The 27496-nt window shown below is 48.6% G+C and overlaps 2 protein-coding genes across 5 annotated transcripts; both read left to right on the forward strand.

The window, feature by feature from the left end:
* Positions 1-3801: 3801 nt before the first annotated feature.
* On the forward strand, positions 3802-18327 carry ECH1 (enoyl-CoA hydratase 1). Its single transcript, XM_036346889.1, has 10 exons — positions 3802-3957; positions 4574-4781; positions 4931-5019; positions 15699-15823; positions 15906-15954; positions 16145-16209; positions 17185-17255; positions 17344-17415; positions 17688-17838; positions 18016-18327. Exons 1-10 carry the CDS (start codon positions 3906-3908, stop codon positions 18118-18120), a joined length of 987 nt encoding a protein of 328 aa, XP_036202782.1. The 5' UTR covers positions 3802-3905; the 3' UTR covers positions 18121-18327.
* A 137-nt stretch (positions 18328-18464) lies between these two features.
* LGALS4 (galectin 4) lies at positions 18465-27038 on the forward strand. Of its 4 annotated transcripts, XM_036346890.1 has the most exons (11): positions 18465-18603; positions 19468-19551; positions 19879-19967; positions 21434-21638; positions 23900-24034; positions 25696-25722; positions 25840-25875; positions 26037-26066; positions 26342-26430; positions 26568-26733; positions 26813-27038. In XM_036346890.1, the coding sequence occupies exons 2-11, from the start codon at positions 19507-19509 to the stop codon at positions 26957-26959; spliced, it is 969 nt and encodes a 322-aa protein (XP_036202783.1). In that variant the 5' UTR covers positions 18465-18603; positions 19468-19506; the 3' UTR covers positions 26960-27038. The 4 variants fall into 4 exon arrangements, with proteins under 4 accessions (XP_036202783.1, XP_036202785.1, XP_036202784.1 ...); XM_036346892.1 differs by lacking the exon at positions 25840-25875 and having other exon boundaries at positions 18478-19551; XM_036346891.1 differs by lacking the exon at positions 25696-25722 and having other exon boundaries at positions 18478-19551.
* The last annotated feature ends 458 nt before the right edge of the window (positions 27039-27496 follow it).

A 27496-nucleotide genomic window follows, 5' to 3' on the forward strand; every position in this document is an offset into this window, starting at 1 on the left:
CTGAATGTAATCAATTATGCAAAAGAGCATGGAAATAGCTGCAGAAAGAATTTGGGCCTCCTCCCACTGAGTGTATGATCAGTCAGTGGAGAAAACAGGAATTACAACTCCTTAAGATGCCAAAAAAGAAGGCCTTAAGAGCAAAACCAGCAAAATGTTTAAAATACTGATTTCTTACATTTTGGGTTGGAAAGGGGGTGTGTGTGTGTGTCATACATGGGGCCGTCTTATACATGAAAAAATCTAGTATATGGTGCTGCTGGGGGAGAGGGCAGGACTTAAAGGGAAATTGAATAAACACCTGCCTTTTTTTTGTTAATCCTCAGCTGAGGATATTTTTTTCATTGGTGTTTTTAGAGAGAGAGGAAAGGGGGGAGGGAGGAGGGTAAGGGATGAGAGAAACATTGATGTGAGGTGAGAGACATTGATTGGTTGCCTCCTACATGCCCCCAACATGCCTGGGATCAAACCTGCAACCCTTCTGTGCGTGGGCTGACACACCGGCCAGGGTAACACCTGCGTTTTTATAAGGTTGGAAAATAAACGTCTGGAAGATAAAAGGGGAAGTCTTCTCCCTAGTCCCTTTATCATTTTTGGTGATATTTTTCCTCTGTGTCACATTGGGCAATAACTGCAGAATAAGGTATGCAAAACAAGGAACTGGGTGGGAGGAGCATGTTCTGGAGTTCCATCTGGACATTTGTGTGTGTGTTTAATGTTTTTAATGATTTTGAGAGGGAGGGAGATTGAAACATCAATGAGAACCATCAATTGGCTGCCCCCCTCCTAGTGGGGATTGAGCCTGAAACCCAGGCATGTGCCCTGACCCAGGAATCGAACCATGACCTGTTTCATAGGTCAACACTCGACCACTAAGCCACACTGGCTGGGCAACATTTGTTGTTTTTATTTTTTTTTAATAAATTTTTATTGTTGAAAGTATTACATATGTTCCCCTTTTTCCCTCATTGAGGATATTTTTTCCCATTGGTTTTTAGAGTTGAAGGGAGGGTAGGGAGGGGTATATATAGAGAGAAACATCAATGTGAAAAAGACATTGATTGCCTCCACCACCTGCCCCAACCTGAGCAAGGATGGAACCTGCAACTCGTGTGTGTGCTCTTGACCAGAAATTAAACCCATGACCCTTCCATGTGTGGGCCAACACTAACCACTGGCCAGGGCCATTGGGGTTTTTTTACTCCTAGTAAGGAACTTAGACTTTTTTATTGATACTATCACAGATGTCTCCATTCCTCCTCTACCCCCATTTTGACCACCTCCACCAGTCCCTGCCCTCCCTTTCCTCTGGCAATCACTACTTGTTTTTAATAAGATTATTTGTGCTGTACAGTGTTGTGTCTCATAATCACATACAAAGCAACTTATTTTTACCCCTGTGTGGTATCTTGTGTTGTTGCATTAGAATTTACGTGGTCCCAAAGATAATTTCCAACTTTTTGTTACTGCAAACTGGATATGCTGGATATCTTGATATAAATATCTTAGCCAACTTCCTTGGTATTGTAGAAGTACATTGCTAGCAGTGGAATTGCTAGATTAAAGGATCTATAGATACAATTGCAATGTGATAGATACTCCCCGGTTGTAAATGGGGACTTGTATATGGGGGGTAAGGCGTGGCAACCTGGCAGGAGCCTGCTTTAAGCTCATGATGTAAGAAGCAACCTGTAGAGGAGCAAGTAAAAGATACAGCACTTTGTTCATGCACGTGCTCTTGAAAAAGACCCACTTTCAAATTGTACTGTGAAGTTTAGAAACTCAGATTTACATTTCTGAAAACATGGCATTTGTCAGATGAAACTGCTTCATATGGGACAGTTTCAAAATAGAACAAGGAGAAACTAGTCTACCTTGCAACCACAAACAAATCTGCTATGATATATTTTTTGTTTGTTTGAAAGTATACTTTTATTGATTTTAGAGAGAGGAAGGGAGAGGATATATAGAAACATTGATGGCCTTAGCCATTTTGGCTCAGTGGATAGAGTGTTGGTCCGAGGTCAAGGGCACATACCTTGGTGTAGGCTCAATCCCAGCCTTGGTCCAGGTGAGTGCGTGAGGGAACCAATCAATGTGTTTCACATTGATGTTTCTGTCTCTCCTCCCTTCCACTCTCTAAAATCAGACCTGCTGCTTCCCGCACACCCCCCACTGGGGATTGGGCTTCCAACCCCAGGCATGTACACACAACCTGATGAAGAATCAGACTGACTTGGTTCATGGGCTGATGCTCAACCACTGAGTCACACTGACCACGCTGTTAAGATTTAAGTCAAAAAGTAAATTAGCAGGCAGTTATTCCTTGTTAGCAGTTTTTAGTCTCCTACAGATACTTTACATCATATATATTGTGTGCACATACAGCATGCTATAAGTTTTTTGCTGATAATACTAAATGTTCAACATTCTTTTTATTGATTTCAGAGAGGGAGAAAGAAACATCAATGAAGAGAGAATAATTGATTGGCTGCCTCGCTCATACCCCCAAATGGAGATCGAGCCCTCAACCCAAGCATGTGCCCTTGACCGGACTTGAACCTGGGACCCTTCAGTCCCCAGGCCGGCGCTCTATCCACTGAACCAAACTGACTACGGCTATGTTCAACATCTTTACATTTTTCTCTCTCATATCTTGGTATTTGCATGCGGTTTCAGAGTTTCCTTTGCATAGATAACAGTTCTCTGTTGATGGACAGTCACTGGTTCTGTTTCCCAATAGAGCCTGCCTGTGACATTTTATTAAGAAGGCAAGGTATTCACTGCAATTCCATTTGCTCAGAGACATCCATTTACTTCTGGTGAACATGTCCCTAACAAGCATTTTTATAGCACTTGTGCTCTTGGGTTACATGGATTTTCCATAGAGGTTTATTTTATTGTGAGGAAATTATTTTAAGAACATAGACCAGCCCTGACCAGTTTGGCTCAGTAGATAGAGTGTCAGCCTGCGGACTGAAGGGTCCCAGGTTCGATTCCAGTCAAGGGCGTGTACCTTGATGTTGCGGGCACATCCCCAGTACAGGGTGTGCAGGAGGCAGCTGATTGATGTTTCTCTCATCGATGTTTCTAACTCTCTCCCTCTCCCTTTCTCTCTGTAAAAAATCAATAAAATACATTAAAAAAAAAAAAAGAACATAGACCAGGTCCACATAAATCCCCTCTTCAGCACTACTGAAGCCTAGAGACCATGAAATAATGACTGCCCCAGCCCCAGGTTCCTGTGTACAAAGGAAAATACGACCTGGATGTGGTGTGGGAGTTTAAAAAACATATAGTCAGTCCTAACCGGTTTGGCTCAGTGGATAGAGTGTCAGCCTGCAGACTCAAGAGTCCCGGGTTCGATTCTGGTCAAGGGCATGTACCTTGGTGCGGTTGCGGGGATATCCCCAGTAAGGGGTGTGCAGGAGGCAGCTGATCCATGTTTCTCTCTCATCAATGTTTCTAATTCTCTATCCCTCTCCCTTCCTCTCTCTAAAAAATCAATAAAATATATTTAAAAAATATATAGTCAGAACTTAATATTGGCCTGATTTTGACATGGGTAAACTCTACCAGATGTTTTCTTTTTAGTTAACATGGCATTAGTTAATGATCAGGGCTGCAGTTATTCTGCCATTATATCCTTGGACATTTCAGCTGTCTCCAATTTTAACACCATTGTGATGAACTTTATGCAGGAATGTCCATTAGGCCAGATTCTTACTGGGTCAAAGGGGCCCTTCTGAAGATCAGAGGCTATTTCCTGTTGCCCTTAGTAAAGATGGCGGGAGGCGGGGTGTCTCCGCCTTCCGGCTGCACCTGATGCCCTCCCTCAACATGGCTGCCTTTGTTTCCGCCCCTTTGGTTTCCTCCTATCGCGTTACTCCAGCTACTCAGTAGCAATGGCGGCGGCGATGGCGGCTTCACGCAGATTCCGAGACCTGCCGCTGTGGCGTGAGTCACCTCTTGACCTTTGGGGTCCGATCGCTGTTATGCTGTCCTGGAAGTCATATGACGGGGAGCCTGTCCCGGGCCAAGCAGGGTCCGGTCCCTTTAACTCGGGGATCCCCCAGTTCTATGGGCCTGTGTCCTACAGTCGGGTCGCTGAGGGCGCACTGTCCCTAATCTGGGGTCAGTTCCACGACCAAGGGTCTGAAGTGGTTCTCAGGCTGAGGTCGCTGATAATTGCACCCCTGATCTTTTTTTTAAAATATATTTTTATTGATTTCAGAGAGGAAGGGAGAGGAAGAGAGAGATAGAAACATCAATAATGAGAGAGAATCACTGATCGGCTGCCTTCTGCACGCCCCACACTGGGTGTGGAGCCCACAACCTGGCCATGTGCCCTTGACCGAATCGAACCTGGGACCCTTCAGTCCACAGGCCGAGGCTCTATCCACTGAGCCAAACCAGCCAGGGCTGCACCCCTAATCTTAAACTGTACCTACACTGAGGTCTCTAAGGGTCCTGTGTTCCCCAGTTTAGTGTCACTGATATGTGTACCCTCTGCTCTTGAAGGTGCTGTGTCCCCAATATGGGGTCATCAAAGGCTCTTCCTTTGTCTCCTCAGGACTGACAGCCTCCACCCACCTGGGTCTCAACCTTAGCCTTCGCCCCATGAGCTCCTCTGCACAAGACGAGGCCTCCAGAGCAGCCCCCAGTGAAGCCCCACACCACAACTATGAGTCCCTTCGGGTGACAGCTGCCCAGAGACACATTCTGCATGTACAGCTAAATCGGCCAGAGAAAAGGAATGCCATGAACAAGGCCTTCTGGAGGTATGGCCTACAGATCCTGGAGGCCTGCCTGTAGGAGGAGGCAGAGGCTGAGGGATTAGCTAGAGGTGGGGTATGGGAGATAGTTGGACATGAAGGTAGGGGTTTCCCACCCCAGACACAGCCCTTCCTCACTCCTTGCCCCTCCACAGCGAGATGGTGGAGTGCTTCAACAAGATAGCACAAGATGCTGACTGTCGGGCTGTGGTGATCTCTGGTGCAGGAAAAATGTTCACTGCAGGTATGAGATGCGCTCCACCCCCACCTGCCTCCCCTACCCCTAGGTATAGATAAATGTGTGTGTTCTTTTTTTTTTTTTTTTTTTTTTTTTTTTAATGTAGCAAAGGAAGTAAAGGTTTATTTACACCCAGAGACAGGTTAGCTAATAGTTTAAGACCTGGCTCCTGGATGGCTTCCAGGGAATGGGTCATACAAGGGAAAAATTATTAATCATGATGACTCAGGGAGTTAAGGTGTGGTCAGGATCAGGGTCTCTACTGATAGGGTAGAGGGTAGTTGATCAGTGTATCTGGCCTTGATGTCAGCCATGGTGTGGGTTGGCTGCTTTTCTGGGCCTAGAGCTGAAACACAACTGAAGTCTAGATGTTCTCTCTAGTTTGACAGAAACTGTCTCTGTGGTCAGTAGATCTGAAGCTTTGTTCATAGGATTATTTGGTGCTGATCAGAACCTCATTGCCCTGAGGGCTTAGTGATTAAGGGAGTGGTCCTGCAAGGGAGAAGAAGGCAGGTGAGTTAGGGTGCTAGATGAGGCCAGTTTGAATCAAAAGGAAAGAAAGGAGAAAAGGTCATAAGAAACTTTGAAACAAAGTTTCTATGTGGTCATGATCCCCCATCCCCTTTCTTTTGATCATTTCTAATCTTGAGGAATATAGGGCAACTGGCTAGGACTATAACCATTGTTTTGAACTCTGTATCTAGTAGTTGGCTTGCTTCCATTTCATTTAGTTTTATTTCTGGTGATTTCTTCTGTTTTTTCATTCATGATGTTTCTTTGTCTCCACATTTTGGCTGCTTCCCTGTGTTTGTTGCTATGTACTAGGTAAAGCTTCTATGTCTCCTGGAATTGCTAAGTAGCCTTGGCAGTAGGTGTCCTGTAGGGCCCAGTGGCTCAGCCTCCCCAGTCACCTGAGCTGGGCACTATAGGTGTGTCCCTGTGTGGGCTGTGTGCATAGTCTTGTTGTAGTTGAGCCTTGATTGCTATTGGAGTCTCTGGGAGGAATTGACCTCCAGGCTAAGTGACTGTGAGGATCAGTTGCAACTACAGTGGGAGAGCTGCTGTGCAAGAGACATCCCTGTGGAGCAGAACTTGCTTCAGTGGGGCTTTGGTGCTCAGTGAGTCTCGCCTTTGAGTGTGTCACTTGTGGATGTATATAGTTGTAATCTGGTGTGGTCTGAAGCTGTACACCAGGTGCACTGGCTCTGGGCCTCTCAGGAGGTGCAAAGTCAGCCACTGCCTGGGTCCACCCAGCAGAAGCTACAGAGAGATCTGCAGATGGCTGCTACTTGTGTTGGGCTTGAAAGTACCTAGGAGAGGCCCAGCTTTGAAGCAAGGTAGGCTGGTGCTAATGTCAGGTCTTGGACCTTTTATTGATAGGTTTTGGGCATGATGACGCCAGTCTAAAGCCTGAGCCAGGACAGGCCATTTTTATATGGAAAAGCCTCTGTAAACAGCTTAGATGGGGCCAGATCTCAGGGAATCACCAGGGCAGAGTGAACAGTGTGGGCCACACTGATAGAAACTCAGATATGGCTGCCAGTTAGCTTTGTGGTGGGGGAGGTCCCAGCACAGGAACAACTACCCCTGTGAGCACACCTGTCTGAGAGAAAGCCACCCCTGATTTCCTGTCCTGATGCCAGAACACCCTCCCAATATGTCCCTGGATTCCCCAAAGCCTCCGCCCAGCGCTGGAGCTCAGAAGAAGTGAGTCATGTAAACTTCATGTGCGGGCCTTTTGAGAGGAACACCTGGGACTCCAGCAGCCTCTGTGTTACTCAGACACAATCTCTGCAGTTTTTTACAGCCCAAAGTTACAGAGGCTTCTCTCCCTAGCTCTGGAACCCTGGGCTGGGGGGCTGGTGTGGGGCTGGGACCACCTTCTTCTCACGGGAAGTCTTGGAGATAACGCTCCGATTAAAAACATGCCACATGTGGGTGTTGGACCGGCCCATCCCATGCCTCTGCCCCTCCTACCAGTCTTGATGTGCATTCTTTGTTACTTCTCTAGTTGTAGGACTTCATTCATCCAGATATCAGGTGGTTCAGAATGATGATTGTTTGTATTTTAGTTGTAATATTGATGTGGTTGTGGAAGATAGTGATTACTGGCATTTACCTATGCTGCCATCTTGGTTCCCTCAATATCAGAGGGCTGCAGCCAAACACTTTTATTAGAAAAATTCAAGGAGCATCTGACCCAGGAACTCCACCTGCCACGAGCCTCTGGGCAGACAAGTACGGCCCTGCTCGCTGGTGCACTGTATACCACAGGGAGCAGATGCCCCGCGGCGCAGCCTGTTGATGCCCTGGACAGGGGCACGGGAGGGAGTGCCTGGCTCCAGCATTGTCCCTGCTCGAGGTGATGGATGCTGTGGGGAACAATAAAACAGTGACGGGGAAAGAGTGTGGGGGTGAGGGTTGTGCTTGTAAACAAGGAGAGGCTGGCTGAGAACTGTCATCTGAGCCAAGACTAGTCCCAGATGGAGTGAAAAAGCCCTGGTACAGATGCGGGCAGGGGGGCCAGGGGGGTGTCGGGGGGAGGGGAGTGGAACTGGTGAGGGGAACAGCAAGTACAAAATCCCGGAGGCAGGAGTGTGCACAGCTTCTTCTGGGGTCTTGCAGCTACTGTAGCTGCATAATAGTGGTCCAGAGGGAAGAGGAATAGGAAATGGAATATGTGTGTTTGTGAGGGGGTGCAAATTCAATAAATTCCATAGAGGTAGGTGAGAAGCCTTTGGAAGGTTTGGAGCAGAGAAGTGATGTCATCCCACTGATTTTTTAAACCAGCTTACTTACAAAAAAAAAAAAGGAAAGAAAAGAAAAATTCAGGCCTGGCTGGCATTGCTCAGTGGTTGAGCATTGACCTATGAGCCAAGAGGTCGTGGTTCAATTCCTGGTCAGGGCACATGCCCAGGTTGTGGGCTCGGTCTCCAGTGTGGGAGTGTGCAGGAGCAGCTGATTAGTGATTCTCTCATCATTGATGTTTCTGTCTCTCTCTGCCTCTCCCTTCCTCTCTGAAATCAATAAAAAACATATTTTTAAAAAAGAAAAAGAAAAAAGCCGAAACCGGTTTGGCTCAGTGGATAGAGCCTCGGCCTGCGGACTGAAGGGTTCCAGGTTCGATTCCGGTCAAGGGCATGTACCTGGGTTGCGGGCACATCCCCAGTGGGGGGTGTGCAGGAGGCAGCAGATCGATGTTTCTAACTCTCTATCTCTCTCCCTTCCTCTCTGTAAAAAATCAATAAAATATATTTAAAAAAAAAAAAAAAGAAAGAAAGAAAAAGAAAAATTTAGGATCCAGTCCAAAGGTGAACAATTAGATTAAAAAATGATTTTGTTTATCCTCACCCCAGGATATTTTTTCCATTGATTTTTTTTTTTTTTAATCCTTACTCAAAAATATTTTTCCATTGATCTTTAGAGAGAGTGGAAGATAGAGGGAAAGGCAGAGAGAAATATTGATGTGAGAGAAACACATTGATTGGTTGCCTCCTGCATGCACCCCAACCAGGGCCTGGCGGGGGAAGCTTGCAACCAAGGTATGTGCCCTTGATTGGAATTGAATCTGCAACCCTTTGGTTTGCAGTCCAATGCTCTATCCACTGAGCCAAACCGGCTAGGCTAGTGGTCGGCAAACTGCGGCTCGCGAGACACATGCGGCTCTTTGGCCCCTTGAGTGTGGCTCTTCCACAAAATACCGACTTCTGTGCACGGGCCACGAAGTTTCAGTCGCACTGTACATGCGTGCCTGCACATGGTATTTTGTGGAAGAGCCACACTCAAGGGGCCAAAGAGCCGCATGTGGCTCGCGAGCCTCAGTTTGCCGACCACTGGCTAGGCCATTGATTTTTAAAATACATATTTTTATTGCTTTTTAGAGAGAGGGGGAGGGGTTGCTTCCTGCACATGCCCCAACCAGGGGCCAGGGATTGAGCCTGCAACCAAAGTATGTGCCATTGACTGGAATGAATCCTGTGAGCCTTCAGTTCGTGAGCCAATGCTCTATCCACTGAGCAAAACTGGCTAGAACAATATGGTCTTTTTATAACAAGACACAATTGGAAATTGACTGGAATGTCATTTAAAAAAAAAAAAAATATATATATATATATATATATTTCAGAGAGGAAGGGAGAGGGAGAGAGAGATAGAAACATCAATGATGAGAGAGAATCATTGATCAGCTGCCTCCTGCACACCCCCTACTGGGGATTGAGCCCACAACCTGGGCATGTGTCCTTGACTGGAATTGAACCCGGGACCCTTCGTTCCACAGGCTGACGCTCTATCCACTAAGCCAAACTGGCTAGGTCTGGAATGTCATTTTTTAAAAAAAATATATTTTATTGATTTTTTACAGAGAGGAAGGGAGAGGGATAGAGAGTTAGAAACATCCATGAGAGAGAGAAACATCGATCAGCTGCCTCCTGCACACCTCCCACTGGGGATGTGCCCGCAACCAAGGTACATGTCCTTGACCGGAATCGAACCTGGGATCTCTCAGTCCGCAGGCCAACGCTCTATCCATTGAGCCAAACCGGTCAGGGCTGGAATGTCATTTTTTACATAGACATGCACAGACTCAGATGTCACCAGAAAGTTTTAAAGAATTATTATTGACTTTGGAAACTGGTAAAAGCCCCTTGAAAAAAATGGCCTGGTACCCTACTTCCGTGGTTCACATCAGTTTTTCCAGATAAGGAACAAAGATTGCTTTCCTGGGAGACAAAAAGGAAAGAACCTTGAGAACCTGAGGAATTCACCCAAATCAATAGGTATTGCAAGCAAATGCTGGTGACAACTATGTGGCTTGGCTTCTTAGCCCTAAGGGGCTAAAGGTCAATCTGGAGATTCCCTATGAAATTCCAGCAAAGCAGATTTAAAAGAACTTATATGGTCAATTACTATTCTTGGCATACTCTCTCTCTCCCTCTCCACCCCACCCCCGTCCACTCTCTCTAAAAATCAATGGGAAAATATCCTCGCGTGAGGTAGGGAGAAAAATATGTTTCAATATGAGCAATGCTTGTTAATTAGGGTTTTCAGCAGCTTCTAACTTCCCCTTTTATCATTTTAATTTAAAACATTCAAATTCAGCCCAGCTGGTGTTGCTCAGTGGTTCAGCATTGACCCATGAACCAGGAGGTCATGGTTCAATTCTAGGGTAGGCACATGCCTGGGTTGTGGGCTCGATTCCCAGTATGGGGGCATGTAGGAGGCAGCCGATTGGTGATTCTCTTTCATCACTGATGTTTCCCTCTCTCTCTCTTTCTCTCTTCCCCTCTCTGAAATCAATAAAAAAACATTAAAAAATAAAATAAAATATTCAAATTTAGAAATTAGTCCCACTGAACATGACAGAACATGACTTAAGGTCCTTAACCTCTGAGAATCTTTTTTTGTTGTTGTTAGTAAAGTGTGTTATAATAATAACGTGTTTTCATGTAATTACCCAACACACATGAACTGATTTCCAGTTCCATGTCTCTTGGATCTTTTGATTGTCCCTCAGGTCTGTTCCTCAGATGGTAATTCCCATTGACCAGATCCACTGATTCCTTTGTCATCTCTATTATGCTAAGCCCATCCAGTGAATTTTACAATTTCTGATAATGTAGTTTAGAGTTTTCAAATTTCCATTTGGTTTTTTATATATTTTCCATTTCTCTGCTGAACTTTCATGTCTTTTTATTTATCATGAGTATATCTTTCTTTGTGCCATTGAGCATAGTTGTAATGGCTGCTTTGAAATCTTTGTCTCCTTATTCTAACATCTGGGTCACCTTTAGGTCATTCTCTGTTTTTTATCCTTTCTTTTGAAAAAAATAGGTCTCATATTTATTTTTCTTTGTATTTGGAGTGACTTTGGATTGTATCCTGGATATTGGGATATTGGAAGATGTTGTGGAAACTTTGGATCCTACTATAAAACTCCAAAGAGTGTTGAGATTCCTATTTTATCAGCTTAGTTGGAATCAGCTTTTAAATCTTTTGGGCTGCTTGCATGGTTCATAGATCAGCAATAAATTTGATCAAAGTTTATACACAGAATTTGGAGCTCCCCTCTCTGGCTGTCTCCTTTCCTTTGTGGAATTTACTCCCTTACTTTCCGCAGCTGGGATCACCCTGACTCTTGTCTTCTGGTTCTACAAGCACAGCTTCAGCTTGGCCTTGGGCTAAACGCTTTAAAAACTGGTAACTCGCCCTAACCAGTTTGGTTCAGTGGCTAGAACGTCGGCCTGTGGACTGAAGAGTCCCAGGTTCAATTCCGGTCAAGGGCATGTACCTTGGTTGCGGGCACATCTCCAGTAGGGGGTGTGCAGGAGGCAGCTGATCGATGTTTCTCTCTCATGGATGTTTCTAACTCTCTATCCCTCTCTGTAAAAAATTAATAAAATATATTAAAACAAAACAAAAAACTGGTAACTCCCTCAGTGCCAGAACTTTTTTTTAAGTGACAACTCTCTTTAGAATCTTCCCTGTGCTATCCAGTAGCTGTTTGTATCTTGTCCAACCAGAGCACATAGTTGCCATCTGTGAGATGAAGTGAGGCATCACATAAAGATTTCTGACTTTGCTTGTGGTCTCCACTGAGGAGCAGAGGTTGGGCTGCAGTTACAACCCCTCTGCTCCTGGTCCCTGGCCCATCAGCAGCATGGCCTGCAGGGAGACACTGAAGTGGCCCATGGAGTAGGAGGCGGCACCACTGAGCTGGGGTTGCCCTAAGCAGCAGTGCTGTGCCCTTCTAGCCCCACTCCTCAGGCCCTTGGATACCAAGCCGTAGTCATTTCAGATGCACATCCCATAATGCCTTCCAAATCCAGAGCAAATTTTTCAGAACATTAAACAAGAATATCATCATTATCAGAGGTGGAGACATTTCTAAGTTCTTGATCAGTCCCTGGCTGCGTGGCTCAGTTGCTTGGAGCATCATCCTATACACCAAAAGGTTGCAGGTTTGATTCCTAGTGGGGCATGTGTTGGAGGCAACCAGTCGATGTTTCTCTCTCTCTCCCTTTCCCTTCCTCTCTCTCTAAAATCAATAAAAATATATTTTAAAATAAATAAATAAAAATAAAAAAGCATATCCTTGAGTGAGGATTAAAAAAAAAGTTCTTAATCAGAATGAAGCTTGTATTCAGAAAGTCATCTCACTCCTCAGCACTCACAGCACCTAGTTATCCAGGTTTCTCCTCAATGAAGAGGGACCAGCCCACCTTTACTCTCCACCATGTTGGAATAATATGCAAGCATCTTTTAGAAGACTGTGAATCCCTGGCCAATGTTGCTCAGTGGTTAAAGTGGCGGCAAGTGCACCAAAACGTCACAGGTTTGATTCCCTGTCATGGGCACATACCTAAGTCAGAGTGCCCCAGGTACATGTAGGAGGCAACTAATCAGTATCTCTCACATCAGTGTTTTTCTCTCTCTCTTCCTCCCTCTCCCCCCTCCCTGCCTTCCTCCCTCCTTTCCACTCTTTCTGAAAAGCAATGGAAAAAATATCCTCAAGCGAGGATTAACAAAAAGAAAAGAAAAGAAATAGCCCATACTTAATGTAGCATTTGTGAGGTGTGAGGTGTCAACCCATTTCACACATGTTAATTCTCCCCAGAACCCTAGGAGACAGGTTCAGTTCTCATCCCCATTTTACTAGTATATATGCTGAAACTCCAGCCCAGAGAAAGGAAGAAATGCCCAGTTCCCACTGGTGGTAAGTGGCAGAGCTAGGATTTCTGACCTGGAACTGCCTGGCTGCCGAGTCCCCTAAGTAACTGATAAGCCACTAAGTGACTGTAACCCAGGTACCTGGCGTGCTGGTTCAAAGCAAGGGCTCTGGTCCCAGCAGCCAGCCACCTCCCACTGGTGCCTCCTGCACACATCCCTTCACCTCTCTGTGTTGCAGTTTCCTCATCTGAAGAGAAGGGAGATGATAGCACCCAGCTCAGGTTTCTGTGAGGATTCAATGAGTGCAGATGCATAAAACATCAATACATGTAAAACTTTTGTGATGTAGCTCTTATTTGTGATTATGAATGATACCTGGAACATTTCCAGATTCACTGGATAATGTGATGGCAGACTTCACTGCAGGGAGTGGTTCTTACTGTGGAGGGGAACACCTTGTATTCTGGTCAGGGGCCCTTACTTCACGGGGTTGTAAAAGCCAGTGTCTGAGGTCCAGGGAGTACAGGTAAACCAGAAAAACCAGTGGAGGCAGGGATCACAAGGGGCCAAGCTGGGCGTGTCTGGGAGTAAGCGTGGCTCCTGTGAGTCACTCGGACTTCTCAGACATGGAGTGGAAGAAGTGCTCAGACTGATCCTGGTGGTTCTGGCCTCACTGAAATGGGTCGGTAATAGCAACGTGTGATGCCCTAAATGCCAGGCACTGCTTAAAGCGCCTCTGGGCTTTGTCTTCTTGAAGTCTTGCAGCCTCATCAGCTCTCAGGAGGGCTTTACCCTCGTTTTACAGAGAAGAAACCCAAGGCTCAGAGGATGAAGTGACCTGGACAAGGACACCAGGGGTCCCATCTATTTATTTATTTAAATATATATATATATTTTGATTTCAGAGAGGAAGAGAGAGGGAGAGATAGAAACATCAATGATGAGAGAGAATCATTGATTTGGTGCCTCCAGCATGCCCTATTGGGGATCGAGCCCACAATCCGGGCATGTGCCCTTGACGGGAATCAAACCTGGAACCCTTCAGTCCACAGGCCAACACTCTATCCATTGAGCCAAACCAGCTGGGGCCAAAGGGTCCCATCTTAAGCATATTTAACTTGCATAAATTCATCTCTACCCTGAGCCAACACTCCTCCCGTCTCATTTAAACAAGCTGTGGAGGAAACAAAGTCTGAGAGTGGGGTGTGGATGTATGTGGAAATGATTTTTCAAGTTTGTTAACCACATTGTTAGAGGACAGGCAGCAGGATGAGCATGATTAAGCTGAGGAGGAAAAAAGTGAAGGATGATTCTGTTTATAACTCTCCCTTAGCTCTATCTCAGAGTAAAAGCCAAAGTCCTCCCCTTGACTCAGGAGGCCCCACACTGCTGGCCCAGTCACCTCTCTGAACTTGAGTCTTCACACAGACCAGGGGCATTCCTACCACTGGCTGCTCCTGACATTTGGAGCTCTTATCCCGGATGTCCCTGTAGCTCCCTGTCTCTTCTCCACATCTTTTATTTTTTAATAGATTTTTATTGATTTCAGAGGGGAAGGGGGAGATAGAGAGAGATAGAAACATCAATGATGAGAAAGAATCATCGATTGGCTGCCTCCTGCACACCCTCTACTGGGGATCAAGCCCGCAACCCAGGCATGTGCCCTTGACGGGAATCAAACCCGGGACCCTTCAGTCCGCAGGCTGATGTTCTATCCACTGAGCAAAACCAGCCAGGGCCTCTTCTCCACATCTTTACTCAAATGTCACTTTTTCAGTGAGAGGGTCCCTGACACCCAATATAACACTACAGTAGTCCTCACTGCACATTCACTCACACTTTCCATTCCATTCTCCTTCTTTAGTTTTAGCATTTATCATCATCTGACAAAATGTGTTTTTGTGTTTGTCTTTCCTGTAGAAGGGCAGCTCCATGAGGACAGGAATTGTCTGTATTTTTCACTTATTGAGCTCCTACTGTGTACTAGACTTTGTTTAGCCACTGGGATACAGAGGTGGAAAAGACAAAAATTCCCCAGCTCCTGGCGCTCTCACCCTAGATGGGGGATGGGCACTGAGTGAGATAAGCACATTATATGATAGCTGTGCAGGAGATAGGCAGAGGAAGGAGATGGACGGTGACGTGCTGCTATTTAGCCAGGGTAGCCAGAGCTGGCCTTTCTGAGGAGGTGACTTTTGAGCTGTGTCCTGGACAGAGATGGAATCTGTCTTGGGATCAGTCCTTGGGAAGGGCTGTTTTAGGCAGAGGGAACAGGAGGCCCAAAGGCCCTGAGAGGGAATGTGTTGTGTTACTGGAACTGTTGGAGACATGTGTGCCCAAAGGAATAGGTTGGGAATGATATTTGTGCTGAGCTGGTAAGGTATTAGCAAAGACCTTGCATTTTATTCTAAGTAAATGGGTTGGGAAGGAAGAAGAGAGGGCCTTGAAGTGTCTGCATGTTCCCTCTGGCTGTGTGGGGAGCAGACTGTGGGGGCAGGGGTGGAAGCATGAAGACAGTGGGCAGGATGGTAGCCAGAGTATAGGGGTCATGGACACTGACAAGTGGAGCAAAGGTTAGGTTTGGGATTGTCTTGCAGTTGGAGCCCCCAGAATTGCTGCATCTCAGGAAACACTAGCAGCATTGACCCGATTGCTCAAATCAAAACCTGACTGCCAGGCTGTCTGGCGTAATGGGGAAAAGCATGACCCCTAGTTCTGGGTTCCAAATAGCAGTTCCACTACTCACAAGCCAGTGTGACCTTGGGCAACTGACTTAAATTCCCCGTGCCTCAGTTTATCCCATAAAATGGAGATAGTAATAGGACCCACCTCATAGGGCTGTTGTGAGGAAAAAGTGAGTAGTAAAGGTTAACTTTTATTTCACCATCCCTTGCTAAGCCCTATGTGAGCTGCTTTCTCCACTGCCATGGTTTGAGGGTTCAAATAGCCTGAGCCAGGTTCTCACCTCTAGCTGGGGCAGTGGGAGGCTACTGAGCCTCCTCACACCTCCCCACTAGGTATCGACCTGGTGGACATGGCTTCAGACCTCCTTCAGCCTCAAGGAGATGATGTGGCTCGCATAAGCTGGTACCTACGTAGCCTCATCGCCAGGTACCAAGAGACCTTCAGCGTCATCGAGAAGGTGACTGGGGGGCTGGGAAGGCACGCCTTCTGTCCATCTCTCCTGGGCCAGCCCTGACCCCGCCCCTCTTGTTTTCTTCCAGTGCCCTAAACCTGTGATTGCAGCCATCCACGGGGGCTGCATTGGCGGAGGTGAGTCTACAGCCCCCATCCCGGAACTCATTCTGGCTGGGTGCCTATTGGCTGCTGCCCTTCTGCCTCAGTCAATGGCCTCCAGCTCAGATCTGTTGCTAGTTGGATTTTGTACCAAATTGCAACCCCTGGGCCTGGGCGGAGGGTTGGTCCTTATGGTTGTTTAGTGTCCAGGGCTTCTACCTCCCAGGTGTGGACCTCATCACCGCCTGTGACATCCGGTACTGTGCCCAGGATGCTTTCTTTCAGGTGAAGGTGAGTCATCCTCCCGAGCTTCTGCTTCTTTGAGTCCTGCTTAATGCTGGGCAATGAGCGGCAGAGTCAGGGCAGAGCAGTGGCAGTGCAGGCTAAGGAGGTGGGACTGAGGAGGGAGGGCCTGGAATGAGCCCAGACGGCTTCATGGAAGAGTTCATCAGAAATGACCCTTAAGAAGTAAGGCTTGGTCATGGAGGAATTAAAGGGTAGGACATGCAGTCCAGGTGAGGTCAGGAGTGAGTAAAGTATGGGGACGGGACAGGCTGGGGATGCTGCATTATGGAGTCAGTGCCTGAGAGGGTGGGAGGCAGGATGGAGCCCGTGGATGCAGTAAGGGGGTGAACTAAGCACGGTTAAGAAGCACTTCAACTCTTACCATTTGCAACGTCATGGATGGAACTGGAGAGCATTATGCTAAGTGAAATAAGCCAGTCAATGAAGGAAAAATACCACATGATCTCACTCATTCATGGATAATAGAGACCATTATAAACTTTTGAACAATAATAGATAGAGAGGCAGAGCTGCCTCAAACAGATTGTCAAACTGCAGCAGGAAGGCCGGGGAGGGTTGCGGGGCAGGAGGTAGGGGGGTAAGAGATCAACTAAAGGACTTGTATGCATGCATATAAGCATAACCAGTGGACATAAGACATTGGGGGATAGGGGAGGCTAGGGGACTGTCTAGGGCGGGGGGATAAAATGGACACATATGTAATACCCTTTGTAATACTTTAAGCAATAAAAAAAAAAAAAAAAAAAAAAAAAAAGAAGCACTTCACTCTGGAGAGGGACATGGCAGACCCGGGAGAATTGAGATGGCCAAAGAATTGGAAGGTGACTCTATTCTGGCCGAAGGAATCTCCTTTGGGAAAGAAATGGAATGGAGTTTTGAAGGGAGGGGCATTTGAGTGAGGGGTGGAGTGAGACCTCTACTGTAAGTGAGACCAAGAACTGACGGGATTGCTACCCGCAGGAGGTGGATGTGGGTTTGGCTGCTGATGTGGGAACGCTGCAGCGTCTGCCCAGAGTCATCGGGAATCAGAGGTGGGTAAGGAAACCTGGGGGAAGGGACCGAAGGGCATCTCTGGACCTGGGATGACCGCTGGCCCCTGATAACCCTGCCCTCCTGCAGCCTGGTCAATGAGCTGGCCTTCACCGCCCGCAAGATGATGGCTGACGAGGCCCTGAGCAGTGGGCTGGTCAGGTAGGGTGCGCCGGTGCTGGTGAAGAGCTCAGGGCCAGCCAGGCTTGGCTGGGGCTCTCTGGGTCCCTGTGGATTCTTATTCATGGATTCCACGGGGCTTCCTCTCTCTGAGTGGTCAGTTCTTTATTCTGGAAGATCATGCCCTGATTGGTCCATTTCATGGGAGGAGGTGGGGTGTCTTTTGCTTTCAACTGTGATTGGCCACTTCTAATATGGGAGGGAAGGTAGAGAACCCTTCTCAGACCCCGATTCCGGATGGCCTTCATTTGCAGCCGAATATTCCCAGACAAGGAGGTCATGCTTGACGCGGCCTTCAACCTGGCGGCCGAGATTTCCAGCAAGAGCCCCGTGGCAGTTCAGGGCACCAAAATCAACCTGCTCTACTCCCGCGACCATTCGGTGGCCGAGGGCCTCAATTACATGGTGAGGCTCTCCATCTGACCAATCACAACCCTTCTCTGATCCCAGAGCAACCAATCAGAGCTCAGCGACCTCTGCAGGCCTTTTCCTCTGATTGGTGTGCTGCTATGTCCCCATTTTTCATTGGTCCAACTCCAGTCTTGCCCCATCCTTCCATTATTCTCTGCCTTCTTTATCTAGGCATCCTGGAACATGAGCATGCTGCAAACCCAGGACATCGTTAAGTCTGTCCAGGCAGCGATGGAGAAGAAGGAACTGAAGGGTGTCACCTTCTCCAAGCTCTGAGAGCCCCCACGTCCTAGGCCCTGGCCTAGGGTCTGGCTTTGACCAACTTTATGCCTGTGTTTCCTCATCCCCAGAGAGGGAGAATTAGTAAAGATGGTCACCTTGCTGCCTTCTCACCCAATCTCCCAGTTTATAACTCCATGACATTGATTTCTTCATGTCCAGGGCCATACCTTCACCCCACCAACAATAAAGCAAAGTCAAGAACCTGGTGTCCTTATTGGAGATGGGAGAAGTGGGAAGGAGCTAATATGCACTGTGATCCATGGACCACAGTTGGCAGTTGTGCTGAAGGTTGGGAAGAGAGCTTTGACCAATGGGAATGGGAGCCAGGCAGGCGATGACCATGCAGAGCTGGCAGTGGACAGGGCAGGGCCAAAGAAAGTCTGGCACGGATGGAGCAAGCAGAGGTGCAGCTCGAGGGAGGTGTTCACCCCGCCTGACCCCCTCTCACTGCTTAATGGGATCTGGCGCTGAAGTCTGGTGAGGGTGCCATTGTTATCTAGCCAACTGCCTCATTTCTTTCAGTTTTAGGTTTTCTCATCCATATACATATAATTCCACCATCTTGGATTTATGTTGGGAATGAGTACAAGAGACCAAACATTAATTTAATGCCTTCTATATACCAAGTCTTGTTCTGAGCATTTATTAACTTAGTGATTATTTTCAAGGACCTGTGAGATTGATACTATTAATATCCCCATTTTACAGACGAGCAAATGAGCAAATTGAGGTTATGGCACTGACCCAAGATTACTCAGCCAGGAAGTGGCTGAGGCAGGATTTGTACCCCAAACCTCTGGCTGCAGAAGTCTGTGATTTAAACCACTGAGTATACAAGAGCAAGTCATGGAGAAGGCATGTAGTAGGCACACAATCAATTTAGGTCCTTTCACAGTTCCTGGAGCGTCAAGAGCACCCAGTTCCTCCCTGCTTTCACTTGCTCCCATTGCCCATCTGTCCCGGGCCACTCCTGCAGCCCTGCCCTGCCCAACCTCCCTGACCTTACCCTCTCTCTGCTAACAAAGGTCCAGGTAGAGTTTTATGGGCTCTGATAAGGCACTGGCAGGGCCAAAGTTCACTAGCACTTCCTCTTTGCAGAATGTTCTAGAGGAGGGGTCCCTGACCTGAGTCCCCCCAGGCCTGGCCCAATGATCTGGGCTCTGACAGGTTACCACTGAGGTTGGTGAGAGAAGGGAGACCAGAGGGTATGTTAGAAGAAGATGTGAGCCTGGGATGCTCAGAAGAGGGGCCCCATGAACCCTGCCCTGCCTGCCACTCCCTTTTCCTCGGGTATAAAAGCCGCTACCACCCAGCATCTGTCACCATTTCCCACTCCTGCAGCTCTTCTCACAGGACGAGCCACCAGCCCAGACTCTCAAGATGGCCTTTGTCCCTGCACCCGGCTACCAGCCCACCTACAACCCGGTGAGATATGGGCCCAGGCCTTCACCCAGGCCTGGCTTAGCTCCACCCTGACCCCCATACACCGATTTACTCTCACCCTGAACTTCAGAGGCACCCACCTTGCCCCTGGGTCTAATTTACTTAATACTGACTCTGGGGGACCCACCTGTCACTCAGGCTATTTATGTTCACACCAAACTCTCAGCCCTTTTCATCTTCATGCTGAACCCTCACCCCTTAGTTTCCTCCCCCTTGCTTAAGGGAAAAAGCAGGGGGGCTTCTCACGGAGGGGGAAAGGCTTCAATAGGCAGATGGCCTTCAAGGCCCCTCACCCAGCGCCTTCTACAGACTCTGCCCTACAACAAGCCCATCCCTGGAGGTCTCAGCGTGGGAATGTCCATTTACATCCAAGGAGTGGCTAGCGAGCATATGAAAAGGTAAGGCCCTCCCCAGGCCAGGCTAGGCTGGGAGGGGGGCTGTAAACGGGGCTTCTGGTCTTCTGACCTTCCTCTACCCTGGTTGGGGAGGGACTCTAGGCCACCACCCCTGATGACTAAAGATCAGCCCTGATCTGGGAGTCCAGGGTTTGGAGATCAGATCAGGTGGAGAGCCCTAGGGGCTGCGAGGCGGCTGCGAGGCGGCTGGAAGGCTCACCATAAGAGGCGGCCCCGGAGTTGGGCTGCTGAGTTGGAATTGGTGGGTGTGATAGCATGAACGAAAATCACAGGCCTGGCCCTAGCTGGTTTGGCTTAGTCCCGTGGATAGGGCGTTGGCCTATGGACTGAAGGGTCCTGGGTTCGATTCTGGTCAAGGGCACACGCTGGAGTTGTGGGCTCAATTCCCCATAGGGGGCGTGCAAGAGGCAGCTGAACAATGATTCTCGGTATTGATGTTTCTATCTCCCTCTTCCTTCTCCCTTCCTTTCTGAAATCAATAAAAAGATATTTTAAACATAAATATATAAATAATAAAATAAACACATAATAGCCCTAGCTGGTTTGGCTCAGTGGATAGAGCGTTGGCCTGCAAACTGAAGGGTCCCAGGTTCAATTCCAGTCAAGGGCACATGCCCGGGTTGCGGGCTCGATCCCCAGTGATCAGTGAATTCTCTCTCATCATTGATGTTTCTCTCTCTCCCTCTTCCTTCCTCTCTGAAATCAATAAAAATGTATTTTAAAAAAACATAATAAAATGTCAGATGGCTATAAATGCTATAGAGTCAAATGAGGGAAGGCGATCAAGAGTGGATGTGGGGGAGAGGGGCGTGGCACTGTCCCTTTAAATAGGGTGGCCAGGAAAGGCCTTCCTGGGAAAGGAACATCTCAGCAAGGACCTGATGGAGGTGAGGAAGGCGCCTGGGGTATATTTGAGGGAAGGGCATTCCAGGCAGAAAGAACAGCCAGTGCAGGCCCTGAGACACATGTGTGCCTGCCTGGATGGGATGGATGTTGACTGGGTCCCTGTGGGTGCATGTGGGGAACGGCCTACAGGGCCAGGGAGGGAGCAAGAGGCCTGAATTGATAGACGCAGGGCTCCGAGGGCAGTGCCCATGGTGACTGTAGGTGAACGCAGGGATCCCAGGGGCAGGCCTATTTGAGGGATTAGAGGAGGAGGCTAGTAAGGAAAGGGAGTGGAGAAAAAAGGTGGGTACAGGGTGAAGGGGGTCAATGGGAGAAAAAAGGGGGACATCTGTAATCCTTTCAACAATGAAGATAAATTTTTTTAAAAATTAAAGGGAAAGGGAGCGAGTGAGGGGGGGGTGGGAGTCTGCTTCCTGGAACTCAGGGGCACAACCACCCCATCGGGAACCTGGAACAAGGTGGGGCAGAGAGGGCTTCCCAGAGGAGGGCTCCCTGGGCTGGCAGGTGGGGCCAGGGGAACAACTCGTCATGCCCCCCCCCAGGTTCTCCGTGAACTTCGTGGCGGGACAGGGCCCTGGGGCCGACATCGCCTTCCACTTCAATCCCCGTTTTGATGGCTGGGACAAGGTGGTCTTCAATTCGCAGCAGGGCGGCCAGTGGGGCAGTGAGGAGAAGAAAAGGAGCATGCCCTTCCGCAAGGGCACCCCCTTCGAGCTGGTGTTCATGGTCCTGCCAGAGCACTACAAGGTGGGAATTTCAGGGCCCGGCCTTCCCTCCCCTCTCCCCCTCCCCCTCCCCCTCCCGCTCCTCCTCCCTCCTTCCCTCCCTCTCCTTCCTCTCCTCCCTCTCCTCCCCTCTCCTCCCCTCTGCCTCCCTCTTTCCCTCCTCCTCCCTCTCCTCCCTCTCCTCCCCTCTGCCTCCCTCCTTCCCTCCCTCTCCTCCCTCTCCTCCCCTCTCCTCCCCTCTCCTCCCCTCTGCCTCCCTCCTTCCCTCCCTCTCCTCCCTCTCCTCCCTCTCCTCCCTCTCCACCCTCTCCTCCCCTCTCCTCCCTCTCCTCCCCTCTCCTCCCCTCTGCCTCCCTCTTTCCCTCCTCCTCCCTCCACTCCCTTCTATCCCCTCCCATTTTCCCCTCCCCCTCTCTCTTTCCCTCCTTTCCTCCTCTCTTCTTTTTTCTCTCCCCCTTCCCTCCTCCCTTCCTACCGAGCTTTTCCCTTTTCCTTCTTTCCTGCCTATTAAAAAATGTCTCTTTTATCTCTTTTTCTCCTCCCCATTCCTCCCGGGGAGAGGCTTCTAATATGTTTAATGTATATCATCTGTTCCTTTGTGTTCTTGTGAGATGTGTATTTTTGCTATTTCTGTGGAGACTCTAAACACACACACAGGAAGCACCGAGTACAGTGACGCGGCCTCCGTGGCCAGCTCCAGTCGCCGTGCCCTCTGCTTTCATCCTTACCTCTCACTTCCCCTCCAATTCACTTCAGAACAAACCCCAGATATCATACAATTTCATTCATAAGTATTTCAGTTTTTACAAACACAGTCATGCCGTCATGACCACACCTAAAAAACTACCGTCCTTGCTCAGTGTCACCACATATCCTTAAACGTCTTGTTTGCTGTTTTCTAGTTTGTTTGAATCAAGGTCCAAATGAGACTCACACATTGAGACTAGTTGCTATTGTGCAAGTATTTTTTATTTGTTAGTGAAGTGTGACCCAGGTACAAAAGAGTGCACGCCTTGTGTACACAGCTCAGACGACTTTTCCCAAAGAGAGTGCACCCATGTAGCCAGCGCTTGGTCTAAAATCAAATGCCTGTAGCCCCCAAAGTCCCTTCAGGCCCCCCCCAGTGCCCTCGCCCCCACAGGTGGCCTTCATCCTGTCTTTTCTCAGCCTGGATCTATTTCCCTGTCTTTGTTTTTTAAGTCTGTGTGGCTGTGCTGTGTGACTGTAGGACTCCAGGCGGACACGCTCTGAGTTCCTTCCATCCCTGCCTCCGACTCCCCACAAATGGCATTGAGCAGATGCCCTGGGCTCATGCATCCCATGTGACCAATGTGGAGGGTCCCCTGGAGGGGAACTGCAGGGCTGGGCACCCACCTGGACTTTATCTGCCCTTATATGGGCACCAGATTTCTAACATCATTTTTGGAGGTTAGCACCACGGTTTGAGGTTGGACAGACAAAGATTGAGTCTGGGCTTTGCCACTCCCCAATGTGTGACCTTGAGCTGGTCACTCTATGCACTGGAGCCTCTGGTTTCTTGAACAACAGGGACAATCCCTTGTCCTGCCTCAGGGAGCTGTTGAGAGGATCACGGTGTTGCTATCACTATGGAAAGCGCTTAGCATGTAGGAAGCACTCAGTCCTGGGGAGCTGGCTCTCGGCCTCATTCATGGTCATTGCTCAGCACTCTGACTAGAACCACATGCTGAGATATGATCACAAGATATGATCACGGGGCTTGCACAGTGCCTCTGGCATACTTTGCTGGCTTTTAACCTTCCCAACAATCCCAGAGTGAGCCCCATGTTACAGACGAGGAAACAAAGTCTCAGAGAGGTGAATTGATTTATCTGAGGTCACACACCTAAGACTTGTCAGAGCTAGACCTCCAACCCAACTCATTTGGTGCTTAAACTGGGCCTTAGACACAAGTCTCTCTATCCCCAGACTAAATTCTATGTTCTCTCCTATCCATTAATCTGTGAGCTGACTTTTGACCTTAGCTTGACCTGTGACCTGTGGACTCCTAGGTTCCTGACTCTGAAGCTATCCAAGCTCACCCTAAGACTTTTGACCCCAAGTTAAAAAGACCCCTGTTCCCTGCTTCCTGTCTTTACCTTTCCCAGGGCATGGATGCTGACTCTGACCTTACCCTGCCCTCCAAGCTACCCAAGCTCACCCTAAGACTTTTGACCCCAAGTTAAAAAGACCCCTGTTCCCTGCTTCCTGTCTTTACCTTTCCCAGGGCATGGATGCTGACTCTGACCTTACCCTGCCCTCCAGGTGGTGATAAATGGAAATCCATTCTATGAGTTTGGGCACCGGATCCCTCTACAGATGGTCACTCACCTGCAAGTGGATGGGGACCTGGAGCTTCAATCAATCAATTTCATCGGAGGCCAGCCAGCCCCAAGCCAGGTGTGTAGGGTCCCCCTCTCTTATTTGCTTCCTTCTTTGTTTTATTTTAATTTTAAATTTATTGATTTTAGAAAAGAGAGAGAGAGAGAGAGACTTGTAGTTCCACTTATTTATGCATTCATTGGTTGATTTTTGTATATGCTTTGACCAGGGATCAAACCCACAACCTTGGCATATCAGAAAGACACTAACCAACTGAGCTACTCGGCCTGGGCTGCTTCCTTCTTTAATTAGTTCATTCCCACATTCCTTTATTTCCTGGCACCCTTTGCTGGGTGATGCCATGGACCCAGAGGACCAGGGCAGTCTACAAGGTCACCAGTTGGTGTTGGCCACAATGATCAGGGCCGGGATGGGGGACGCACAGGAGCTTTGGGCGTCTTAATGAAGGGCTTCCTAGAGAAGGAGGAAGTGTGTACGTTGAGTCAGGGAAGGAAGATAAGGAGGAACAAAAACCACAGGAATAGCAAACAAGTTTATGAGACTTTGCCTAACATCATTAGTCACCCAGAAACTCAGTGAAAATCAATATGAGCCACCACTGCACCCACCAGAGAAGCCACACTGAGAAAGGCACCAATACCTACCGTTGGTGGGGCCGTGGACTGGCTACACTCCTGTGCCTTGGAAAATGACTGGGCAGCATCTGTGAAGGCCGACCAGACACTTACCAATGACTTAGAAACCCCACTCCTGGGTCCACAGTGAACAAATGGCCACCAGAACACCCGCACTCGAACTGGTCAGGAAGTCCGAATCCAGCTTCCCGAGGTGCCCTTCAGCTGAGGGCTCCACGCCCCCAGCCAGCACCTGCACGGGAAAGTGCTCTGGTGATCCTCAGCTCCGTTTTACAGATGTGGGAGCTGAGGCCCCGAGAGCTTAAGTGACTTGCCCCAGGTCATGGACCAGCAAGTGGCAGAGCCACGGGGTCTGTGCTCAGACTGCTCCTCTGCTCCCTGATGAAGAAACGTCGGGAATGTGTTTATCTGTACGGTGGTCACGGGCCTATGGACTTCATTTTACCATCATGCTTCATCAATGCATTTTGGAAAGAAAACTAGATAAGGCCTTCAGAAAAGGGCCTTCAGAAAAGCTGGCTCAAAATGGAAGTCAGGCAGAGAGGAGATCATTAGAAAGAAGAGGAAATAGAGAGTTAATAAAAGTCAACTAGGGAAGGGAAAGGTGTTTCGGGCAGAGGGAACCACCTGAGAGGAGATGTGGACAAGAGACAGCAACAGAAACAGAAACACGAGACACACACAGACTGAGAGAGCCTGAGACAGACAGGACTTGGCTGGTTCCAGGGAGTCCCCGTTGCCCCAGCGGTGGGCATGTGGAGTGAGGGGCATGGTGGTTGGGGATGAGGTGAGCATGGGTATTATATGGGCCTGGAGGTATGTACACTTCATTATGCAGCTTCTGGATTTGGGGGGACAGCAGGAAGCCAGGGTAGGAGAGGGTACAAGAATAGAATTTATCAGGTTTTTTCAAAGTGGTGGTGATCCCTAAACAGCAAGTCCCTCTCCATTAATGAGCCATTTGAGTGCCACCCTTTGACTCCAGAGTTCCCTTGGGTGGTGGTGGTGGGCAGGGTCTTTGACACTCTCCAGGCCTTTGTTCAGAGTCCCTCTCATCACCTCCTTCTCCCTCTGTGCCCACAGACCCCCATGGTTATTCCAGCATATCCTGTAAGTACCTGCTGGTAGATGACACATTTTCCCTTGCATGCGGGTTTGGTGGCTGAGGAGGTCCTGGGGCAGGGGACCCTGGTCTTTTCACCGTTCCTACCTTTTCTATCCATGTAGGGTTCTGGATGCATGCCTCCGCAGAGTAACCTGCCTGTAAGTGGGAGGGCTGTGTGGCCATGAAGTGGGGAGGGTGAGAACTGGGAGGGTCACCAGGAGTACCAATCCAGTACCTGGCGATATGCTACATGTTGTATGTGTGCCGTCAATATTTGTCAAATATTATAGAATAATATCTCTTCTTTCTCACTTCACAGACCATGGAGGGACCCCCAATCTTCAACCCGGTAAGGAGCCCTGCAGTTTAGGGCTCTATGGTGGGCAATTTGTGGAGAAGCAGGAATTGAGGAGGGTTAGGAGCCCTGATCCACGGGGAGCCTGAGAGGGCAAAGGGTGTTGGGGACAGGAAGTGGGAAAAAGGAGTTGGTGGTCAGAGTGGGGCAGGGGACAGGAATTGGGGATATTTCCCAGGACTAGTAGGAGCCTCTCTCTGAAAATTTGTCCTTGCATCTGGCTTCTGGTGACCTGAGAGATGATGGGACCCCGTGTTCTCTTTTCACAGACTGTGCCATTTATGGGAAAACTGCAAGGGGGGCTTACAGCCCGAAAAACCATCATAGTCAAGGGCTACGTGCCTCCCACAGGCAAGAGGTACGGAACTGAGGCTGAGGTGGGAGTCCTCAGCTTCCCTTCTCCCTCTGACCCTGGAGTCCAGTTTTGAGCCCTCTGTCCCTTGAGGGGCCAGGTGCTGGCCACCTCCTGACTCTCATCTCCCTCTCTGTCCCCAGCTTTGCCATCAACTTCAAGGTGGGATCGTCCGGAGACGTGGCTCTCCACATTAACCCCCGCCTGACCGAGGACACCGTGGTTCGGAACAGCTATCTGAACGGCTCATGGGGATCCGAGGAGAAGAAGATCTCCTACAACCCGTTTGGTCGTGGCCAGTACTTTGATGTGAGTCAGGCTTTCTTTCCCACTTCCCTCCAATGCCTCTGTCCTGGCCATAGCCTCATACCTGCTCCTCTCCCTGCAGCTGTCCATTCGTTGCGGCATCGATCGTTTCAAGATTTATGGCAATGGCCAGCACCTCTTTGACTTCTCCCATCGCCTTTCAGCCTTCCAGAGGGTGGACATTCTGGAGATTGAGGGTGATATCACCTTGTCCTATGTCCAGATCTGATCTATTCCTGGGAGCACACAGAGAAAGATCCCATAAGACTCCATTTTAAGCTTCTAATAAACTATCTGAGGGTGTCTAATGAGTGTCCATGACTTCATTCACACCGCCACCCCCCCCACACACATACTGTTCCTTTATGCCTTGAATCAGTTGTGCACTGTCCATTGAGCCATCCAATCATCTATCCATCCATTCTCCCATCATAATAAGTCTAGGTACCCTACCCCTACCCAAACACTGATCTTAGGGACTTATGTGTATCAAATCATTCATTTCTCACAACAATTATAATCCAAAATCAAGAATGTACACCAGCCCAGCTGGCGTGGCTCAGTGGTTGTGTGTCGGCTTATAAACCAGGAGGTCATGGTTCAATTCCTGGTGAGGGCACATGCCCGGGTTGCGGGCTCAATCCCCAGTGTGTGGTGTGCAGAAGGCAGCAGATTGATGATTCTCTCTCATCATTGATGTCTATCTTTCTCTCCCTCTCCCTTCATCTCTGAAATCAATAAAAATATATTAAAAAAAAAAAAAGAA

The sequence above is a fragment of the Myotis myotis genome, unplaced genomic scaffold (assembly GCF_014108235.1).
Source record: "Myotis myotis isolate mMyoMyo1 unplaced genomic scaffold, mMyoMyo1.p scaffold_m19_p_19, whole genome shotgun sequence".
NCBI lineage: Eukaryota > Metazoa > Chordata > Mammalia > Chiroptera > Vespertilionidae > Myotis > Myotis myotis.